Below are 10,690 nucleotides of genomic sequence, written 5' to 3' on the forward strand. Positions count from 1 at the left end.
TATATATATATATAAGCTAATTCATATGTTAGTGTTGAATAAACGTACCATCAGCTCAAAAAAGGGTGAGAACCACTGCTCCACATTAAATGATAGAAGTATTATTATTCTGAAGTTTATTTTACTTAAAGATTTACAAATAAATTAAGTAAATTCATCCTCCTGTTTAATTACCTCGCACTTTTGGTCTTTGAAATTTGTTTTGACCAGGTGGAAGCATAAATACTTTTCCACTTGATTCTTCTTTTTTTTCTTCATGAAAATAATATTTGCATTTTAATTAATTTAATTTTTAAATTTTACTGTACATTTTAAATATCTTATTTTGTATGTATATATTCATATAAAATAATGCAAATACATTATTATTTAAAATTATTTGATATTAATGGAACGAGTTAGAACACATACTTATTAGATCTGAATCCTTTGGCGGAGGAGCAAGTTTTTCATTTTCATTATCATCTGTTTCATCTGTATTAACCCAACAATTCTTATTGGAATCCCAAACAATCTAGAATTAAAATATATGTATATGTATAAAAATTAGAAATGATCAATATATATAAAATGTAAAAAGTATTTACACACATTTCAAAATTTGACTGAAAAATTTTTATATTAGCATATTTTATACATTACGTAAAATTAAGCATAAAACTGCAATATTTGACAGACTGCACTGTCTTGTATAAAGTCAGTTTCAAATTTATATATAAAATAAAATTTGTTATTAAATATCTATAAATTTTGAATCTCTCTCTTTGTATGAAAATATTTTAACAGAATTTGAATTCTAATAGATTACAATTATTGCATTAATGATAACTTTAAATAAGTATCATCACATAATATAAAGAGAAATAGCACATTACTCAGTTTCTGAAAATTTTAACTAAATATTTTAAATCTTCTTGAGTTCCAAAATTAACTGGAAAATAATAAAATCTTGACATCTTAATCTAATTTTACTTGCATTTAAGAAGTACTGTATAATAAATATTTTACATGTTAATGATTTTCTTGATTGAATGAAAATTATATGCAGTTTAGTTTTCTTAAAATATGTGGTGTTATAAATTCAATTAACATGTAACTAACAAATCTTTCACATATTGTTACAGGGAGAAAAATTATTATAGATCAAGAGAAATAAGTGAAAAATCAAGATCATTTGTATTGAATTTCTGCAGATACTCTAAAGTAAATATATCTTTGTTATGAAATAGTAATAAAAATAAACATCAGTGATAAGTATTAATGTTTAATATCATTTGGACAATACTGGCATCAACAATAAATAGGACAAACAAATTTCTTTCTTAGATAAACATAAATTGAATGTTATATTATTCTATGTATTTTTATAAAAATATAAAAACATTATATATTTGTAATCTGTTGTAATTTTTAACACTATGTTTTCATTCTTTTCCTTACTATTTAGTTATCTTAATTTGATTAACAAAAATAAAGATTAAAATGCTGAAGACAATACAAATGTATAATTTGAATAATGCCTATCAAAACATGTCAGTAATACTTCAATATTTAACTCTTCTTTAGAGTTTTATCAATTAATATCAAAAATTAATTTTAAACATAGTATTACAAAATAATGAATTTATTGTCTATTGATTAAGTGCAAACAATAACTTTTAGTTGGAAATGAGGAATATAAAACAAAATGCTATTTTAAAATCGAATCAGGAAAGAATTCAAACTATTAAACAGTAAGATTTAAAAAAGTCAAACAATATAATATAAATTAATGAAACTTGTCTGTGTTAACAAAAAAATGGCAAATTAAATATTGTAACAATTTACGCAATAGTCTTATCAATAAGGCTGGTAACTGTTGGAACATCCTCTGTACATTCCTAATCTTACATTCAGTGATTACTATTTTTCTGATCTTTTGAAGCATCATCCAGACAGCTCACAATTTCAGATGAATGATGAAATATCAGATTGTCACCAAATGGCTCCATAAGCATAATCCAGAATTCTTCTATAATGGGATATACAGTGCTAAGAAAAACACTATATCCCATTATGTCCAAAGTCACACACCATAAGAGATTGTAGGCAAAGCTTCAGAGTCAAGTATATAATATACTGGTTATATGATCATGATATATAGCATCATTTCAGGTCTGCAATACTGTCAAATGGAAATGAATTGCAAAAAATTCATATGAGTGATCAGCATGATTGAATCACTTTTAACTAATGTATGCCCAGCTGAATAATTCTGTAATTAACCAGTATGTTGAGAACTGAACATAATGTTTCCAGGTATTAAATACCAGGTTGTTCAATAAGTTTTGTCGTTCGATAAGAGGTGGCGCTATTAGGATCGTCACTTTATTTCTCTATAAATAGTACTAATATTTCATAAACACGTGTTAAGTTTCAAGTAGATCCGTCAACTCATTGTATATTTGCAGCTGTTCAAAGTTGGCGTGTCACTGTATTTTTTTACAATGGAAAAAATTGAATATCGTGCAGTGATAAAATTCTTATTTTTGGAAGGTGTAGCACCAAAACAAATTCATGAACGATTGTTAAAAGTGTATAAGAACTCTTCACCTTCAATCAGAACAGTAGAAAGATGGGTTGCTGAATTTAAACGTGGTCGTACGAGTCTTGAAGACGATCCACGTGAAGGACGTCCAAAAAGTGCATCAACACCAGAAATCGTAGCAAAAATACAGCATATGGTTTTGGAAGATCGTCGATTAACCGAGAGAGATTTAGTAGAAGCCCTAGGGATTTCGTTAGGCAGTGTGAGCAATATTTTGGCTGAAGTTTTGGGTTACAGAAAGCTGTGTGCACAATGGGTGCCGCATTCGTTAACTATGGAACAAAAACACATTCGAATGCAACTTTCTCAGCAACATTTGGAGCGTTTTAGAAAGGATAAAAAGGATTTTGTGCGTCGTTTCATCACTATGGATGAGACATGGGTCTACCACCATGATCCTGAATCAAAACAAGAGGCTAAAGAGTGGTGTGAACCCAGTACTTCAGCTCCAAATCGAGTTAGGATCCAGAAATCAGCCAAGGTGTTAGCATCAGTTTTTTGGGATGCAAAAGGAATTTTGTTTGTGGATTACCTCCAAACTGGTAAAACAATTCTCAGATTATTATTGTAACCTTTTGGACCAGCTGGACGTAAAAATTTGTGAGAAAAGACCTGGTTTAAAAAAGAAAAAAAATCATTTTTCATCAAGACAACGCACCCTCTCACACAGCTCAAAAAACCATTGTGAAAATCAGTACATTAAAATACGAATTGTTGCAACATCCTCCCTATTCGCCAGATTTAGCTTCCTCTGACTTCTGGCTGTTCTCATATCTCAAAAAATTCATGTGTGGGAAATGATTTTCATCTAACGAAGAGGTAATAGTAGCTGTGGAAACGTATTTCGACAGTCTTCCGGATTCTCACTTTAGGGATGGAATCCATAAATTAGAAAAATCACTGGAACAAGCATATTGAAGTTCAGGGAGATTATATTGAATAATAAAATGTATTTCAAACCATAAAATCGTGTTTTTCTTATCAAACGACAAAACTTATTGAACAACCTGGTAGAACATTATTATTAATATAGTGTGGTTGCTGTTTATTCAATTTCTATGTGTAGTGTTCTTTTAATACAAGCTGTGAGATCGTCTATCACAATAAATTTTTTTGGATTAAAAGGACGCTCGCTATACATAGAAAAAGAACATTATTATGCTTCAGATATTAAATAGAACACCTTCAATTCTCACACCACGCCAGTTAATTATAGAACTATGCAGACAGGCCTATATTAATTGAAAGTGATTCAACCATACAGATGAATTTTGTGCAATTAATTTCCATTTGACAGTATTGCAGACCTGAAATGATGCATCATATAATCAGTACATCATACACTTTGCTCCCGGATGCTTTGCCTACAATCTGCTGATGCTTCTCTGCACAATCTCCTGACACATGAACTTGTGAAAAATCTGTCTTGCTATTGTGTTGGGACCAGTACTTGAACAGCAATCATGACAAAAATCTTTAGAATAGATGTCAGTTTATAAATAAAACTATTCCACAAAAGACAGTTATTACCTTATTTCTCAAATAAACCAAAAATTTTTGGTAACAACCATGTCAGTAAAAATGATGAACTGAAAGGAATATATTTGATAACGATACAATTTTATTATTCTTAATGAGAATTAAAATTTTGTGTTTGGTATTTGTGCCTTAATAAAAGAGAATTATATCTGTAAGCTTTCATATAATGCTTGATAGATACAGAAAACAAAAACAAAAGACCTTTTATTGTTATTTATTGTATTAATATATATACATTTTCCTATTCTCTCATGAAGAATATTTAGATTCAGTAAACTTTTGAATTGTTTGTTGATAAGTAACATTTTTTATAATAGAAATTTTATACCTATAAAATTCTATTGATAATTTGTTTCTGATTCCTTCCATTAATAATGCAAGCAATTTTTATTCATGATCATTTCAGTAATATTTAAAAATTATTCTAAAATTATATATATATATATATATATACACACACACACAGGGAAAATAAAAAAAAATACTTACAGCAGGATTTTTATCATCTGGTAGAATCATTTGGTTTGGGGCTTTAGGTAGAAATTTACTAAAGATACCCCCTAGCCAACTTCTACCCACCTAAATATAAATATTTTAATTTTAAAACTGAAAATAGGACAATAAATTTTATTTTTATTCATTTTTATAAAATTATAAGAAATTGTTTTAAATAAAACTTTTTATAAAACTAACTGTAATGGATAATGTAAATGAACTTAATAAGCATGAAATAAAAAAGCAACATCCAAGAAAAGTTTTCTTCTATTTTTAATTAAATGATTACTAATTACTCTCTATGAAGACATAAATCTTGTATAATTGGATGTTAATAATTAAATTTAATTGTCCAATAAATAATGCAATACAATGTTTTTCTTAGCCAAATTTAGTGGAAAAAATTTTTATTTGCAGCATTATTATTCAAGTTTCCCATGTTTATTCACATATAGTTTCAATGGTTGTCATCAGGAGGCAGCAATGCAATTAAGCTTTGACATGCAATAGGAATGAGGTTTGGAACACAGAGCAGGGATTGAATTTTTTTTAAGAGAAAATCTATGGAGACACTAGTGTATAAAAGCATTCAGTCATTTGGGAAACTGACTGTCATCATCAGAGCAAAGTCATGGTAAGCTGCCTGATCCCCTTCACTCGGGCCAGCCAACAACAACTGATGAAAATAATAAAACACACTAATACCTTTATTTGGAATAACCAGAGAACTTGTCGCTTAGCTTGATATTATTAAAGATGGTGTAATGTCAATACAATCATATACCAGTTATGAAATTCAAAGGCATGTGCCAGATGGGTCCTTCAAAGTTTAGCTCTACTTTGTTTATGGTCAGCTATGAATTGCTTGCTTGTTAGGCTAATAATGATGACTTATTATCCAAAACATGGATTCATCACTTTGATCACAAGACAAAAAAAGGGGCAATCTTTGGAATGGCATCACACAAGCTTGCGTCAGAAGAAAAAGTTCAAGTAATACTTCAACTGATAAGATAATAGCATCAATCTTTTAGGACTCTGAAAGGTAATTTTGATTGACATATATCCTCATTCATAAGCTTATTTATTGTGTGCTCCCTATATATTTCATTTTTGACTCCTTAGTGCCTACAAGGCAGGAAGTCTTTTTAATAATATCCATTTTGGGTTTAGCAAAGGACAAGGTCCAATATATCCCAGACAGAGTATATATGAAAAATTCTTGAGGTTCTTATCCTATTTTATGAATAGCTCAAATCTATTCATAAAATAGTATAAAAAAATAAGCTTTTAAATGCTCATTTTTTAGTCAATTTTTCATGCCAATAACGAAGATAATTTGGATTAGTATTAACACATTTGGCTTTAGGATGTTTATACATATGTTGTGGCCAAAGCCCGAAGTTCGGCCACTTTCTGAATTGGCTAACCATTTCACACTTTGGCCAAGACGAGTGGTCAATGTCCAATGTACTCAAAATGGCCAGTGTATATGCTACTTTGGCCGGTTATTTTGTGAATTGGCGGGAAATTTCTGGCTAAAATTCGATGTGCTGATGCAAGACTGTAGGTGGCACATCTTTCGCTTCTGATGTGATAGTGCTGTGGACATACTAGCAAGAAAGGTGCCATGTTGTGACAATAATATTCTGCATGTCCGCTGCTTTTCAGAGAAGGTCCTGCCTCTGACTTGTTCTTAATTATTCTGACTTAACAGTTTCATTGTGAGCACTGTATTCCCGTATTTCTATACAGGTATACCTCGCCTTACGTCGGTAATTGGTTCCAGGAGAACGACGTAAGTCGAATTTGCTTGTCTCCGAATCTACTTATCACTAGGCTAAACTATAAATTACCATTCCCAGTTCTGTATTTTATTTATTAATGCATTTTTAATAATATATGGTTAATAAAAATCTATTTTAAGCTTACAAACAAATAAATTTTAGTTTTTAATATAGTACAGAAAAAAAGTAATCTAAATTTATGAATGCATGTACTGTAAATACAGTTCATACTTGTATATATTTTAATATGATTTTATGTGCTTTAAACGTTTTTCTAGTGATATTATGACTTCAATATTTGTAGCAGACAGACGTAAAGTCGAATAAAATGACTTAAACTTGATTTTTCTTTTTCCATATACTTTTTTGACAAACGATGTATAATCGGAAACGACGTAAGTCGAGGTATGCCTGTAGTATTCTATATGAATACTTGAGTTCAAAGGTTAAGTCGTAGGGCACATATAATGTGTGTTGTGGGGTGTGTGATGACACACATTGCTGGAAGAAGCATACAGCAATTATGATGAGGTTAATAAAAGATTGTTTGCTATAATACATTTTCCTTTAAAGGAAAGTATTAAATTAGCAACAGAACACAATTTACTGAGGCTGTATCCCATGTAACAATATTACAATTTCAAATATTCATAATTGTTTTTCCATAGGTTGTCCCATGGCTACTTTGGATAAGACAAATATGCTGGGTGAAGTTGGACTACATGTAAATGCGGAACCAACATTTGACGTGAAAATCAGGTTCTCGGATACTTTGAATATGTTGCTGCAAGTAAAAGCAAATAATAGTGGGATCCTCATCAAGAGGACATTAAACAAACAAAAGCAAAGCAGAAAAAAGAAAGTGTTGACTAACATCGACCAAGAAAATATCATGTTATTGAAGCAGACGGCAAAGAAACATTTATTGTGCCAATAACAGGACACAATATCAATATTTTGTACTATGTGCATACAAAAGAATTTTTTGACATATTGCACGATACCCACTTAAAAACTGGACATGGAGGTTGCACACGGATGAAAAAGGAGCTACGAACCAAGTACAAAACTCATTACATTGTACTTCTGCTTATGCAAGCCATGTCAGACCAAGTTGTTAAATCCCAAGAAAGGTCTAATTTCTAAACCTTTGATATTTAATGAATTTAACTCAAGATGCCAGTAGATCTTACAGATATACCATTATCACTTATATCATTGAACTTCTGTCTTATTATTTTTTAATGAAAAGTTAAACCTGTATGATCCCAAAAAATTAAAACAGAACAAGTATATTACTAGAATACTCATTTTCATATTATGAGTAATAAAATATTTATGAAACGAGAGAGAACACTTCACACCAAATGTTAAACACTTCTCACAGTGAACCTAATTTCCAGTGTCGGAAAAAATTGCACTTTACAAATGTTTTTGGGCTTCTCCAGAGCCCTGCTTCAGGTAAACATTGCCCTTTTGTTGACAGAACACAAAATTAAAATTTGAATGTTTGTAACAAGCAAGTCATATCACTATCTGTTGAGAATGGAACAGATTTAAAACAAACAGAAGGCATTGGAGTGTTTGCCTAAACATTACAAAAAATGGAACACATGTCATGCATTGTTTGTTCCAGTGAACCAACCAGCTTATATATTTAGAAGCTTTAGAAATTTTTAAAGCTAGTTTAAACATGTATATCAATCACAAAGAAGAACTTTCTTTGTTGGCAGCTTGATAGGCCCTTTAAGAACCAGCACTAAATATTTAGTTATCATAGGACCTCTTCTGCATGCATGGATGGACACATGGATCTTATTCCATTTTTCATAATGTTTAGGCAGACACTCTAATGCCTTCTGTTTGTTTTAACTTGTCCCATTCTCAACGGATAATGATATGATTTGCTTGTTATGAACATTCAAATTTTAATTTTTAATTTTGTGTTCTGTCAATGTAAGGGCAATGTTAACCTGAAGCAGGGCTCTACAGGAGCCCAAAAATGTCCATGAAGTGAATTTTTTCTGACCCTGAAAATTAGGTTCAGTCTGAGAAGTGTTTAAAATATTTATTTGATTTCATAATATTAATTTATTCTGAATGTGAGAAAACAAGTATTTTATCTAAATTTTAATACAATAATAAAACATATTTTTTGACCTTGAATATATTCAGCAATTTTCACTTATAGTATCTATTTTATCATTTGCAGACTTGAGATTTATATTAATACAAATATAATGTCTCTAAAAGATAAAATCTGTACAAAAACTAGTATTTTGAATATTTAAGTTTTGATTAAAAAAAAAATTAAGATAAAGTAATAATTAAAACATTCTCCTTTAATGTAATTGAACAATAAAGCACATAAGTCATCATCACAAACATAGAATCTATAAATACATAATATCAATAAAAATTACCAGATGTTTTGACAAAAATTTACTCTGAGAACACATCTTAGTTTAGATTTATGACTTTCAATTAAGAGAACAAAGTATAGAGTAGAGAAAATACTTAAAAATTTATGTCTGTACTATATTTACCTGAGTTTTTTCTTTACCCTCTTTCTTTTCTGTTTTCTTATTATCACCACTTGGTGCTTTACTTGCAGGTTGATACTGATTTGTAGCTGGTTTTGTTTGATATCCTACACTATGATTACTTACATTGCTATCTCTTCTTTCCCACCTATTATTCAAATTATTAGTATGTTGTCTAGATGCTAAAGAATTGGGTGTAGGCACCTAGATATAAAATAATAATTTAATTGAAAAAAAATTTAGTAAATAATTTTAAAACATTAGAAGAAATAAAATTCATGTAAATTATAATTAAAACTTTCAAAGTATAATATATTATTAATCAATGTGCTATATAATTCTTAAATCTCAACAACTATTCATAATTTCATTATTATTTAAATATAGTACTGCAGAATTTGTTATAACTTTGGACTAACAACAACTAACTGATAAAATGAAGTGGAATAAGTGAATAAGACTGCATTAGTAAAAATTTTGGATTTATTAACTTTGGGGGGAAATAACATTGGGTGAATTAAAGTTATGCAGTTTTTAATTGTTTTGACATATCCTTTTAATGCCTTTTTTTGCAGTATTATCTTTAACAACTAGCATATATAGATAAATAAAGTAAGAAATGCCAGAAATTTAAATAATTATTAGAACAATTACCATTTATATAGGATTGATTAAAAATGATAACAACAATTCTACATTATCAACCATGTGTTGAGATTAATAATGCACAAGAAATAAAACTTAAAACTGTTTACCTGATGGTAAAGATAAGTTAAAATATATTTATAAAGAATTGATATATATTTATCATAATTACCATGTTCCAAAACATAAATCAGTAACTGACTGATAACTAGACTTATGATTATAATAAAATTCTACTTTATTTTATTAGTATACTTTTTGTATTAAGGAAAGAAGAAAAATTTTGAAAAGTAAGACTTTTCAAAATTTTTATTTCCTTAATATAAACAGTAGTGAATTTATACACACTTTTCTGGTAACATACGCAAGACTTCTTTCTAATGGACCATTTACTTTTTCAGTAAAATTCACTTAAACATTTCATGTTGGTGCCAAGTGAGGGAGGCCAATATAGCTTTATATATAATTAAGATGCTATATTTTAGAAATATTACATATAGATTCCTAAAACATTGATATGCATGAGCTATTTTAAAATTAGTATAAACATTTTGAAACAAATATTTTTAATATGAGAAAAATTTATATATGTTTTAATCTTGTACAACATTGGCACTTCTTGACAACTCACAGAAAAAGCAAATACAGTAGAGCATCGATTATCCGACTCAATTGGGGATTGGAGTTGGTCGGATAATTGAAAAGTCGGATAACCGAAAAGTATGAAAAAATCCAGTATTAGTGTAGTATATTATTATATCCCATGTAATTAGTATATTAGTATAGCGCTATTAACCTACTCCGTGTTGAATTTTTCTCCATGTTAAGCCTATCAAATTTTTTTTTAAAATAATAATCATCACTATTGTATCGTTAAAAATTAGAAAATTAAGCCTCGTTTAAATACTGGCTCCCTTTCACGATTGATCCAGTGTTGCCAGCTAAAACACACAAAAATAATATTAAAGTAGCCAAGACATAGCCAAATATTGTAGCGCCACATCACTAGCGGACATTTGAAATTTGCCGACTAGGACGGTCGGTTAACCGAGGGGTCGGTTGATCGGGGGGCGGATAATCGAGGTTCTACTGTA

At 29.4% G+C, this 10,690-nt stretch overlaps 1 protein-coding gene across 1 annotated transcript in view; it reads right to left on the minus strand.

Moving 5' to 3' along the window:
- Positions 1-10,690, minus strand: part of LOC111634208 (protein transport protein Sec16A-like) — a 101,042-nt gene that overhangs the window by 11,562 nt on the left and 78,790 nt on the right. Inside the window, exons 13-16 of the mRNA XM_023378927.1 lie at positions 8,955-9,155; positions 4,616-4,705; positions 412-514; positions 175-252 (exon numbers count right to left, since the gene is read on the minus strand). Coding sequence (XP_023234695.1) covers positions 175-252; positions 412-514; positions 4,616-4,705; positions 8,955-9,155 — 472 coding nt within the window. The remainder of the gene's footprint in view (positions 1-174; positions 253-411; positions 515-4,615; positions 4,706-8,954; positions 9,156-10,690) is intronic.

The sequence above is a fragment of the Centruroides sculpturatus genome, unplaced genomic scaffold, assembly GCF_000671375.1.
Source record: "Centruroides sculpturatus isolate CEXI.00-Female unplaced genomic scaffold, Cexi_2.0 scaffold813, whole genome shotgun sequence".
NCBI classification, from domain to species: domain Eukaryota; kingdom Metazoa; phylum Arthropoda; class Arachnida; order Scorpiones; family Buthidae; genus Centruroides; species Centruroides sculpturatus.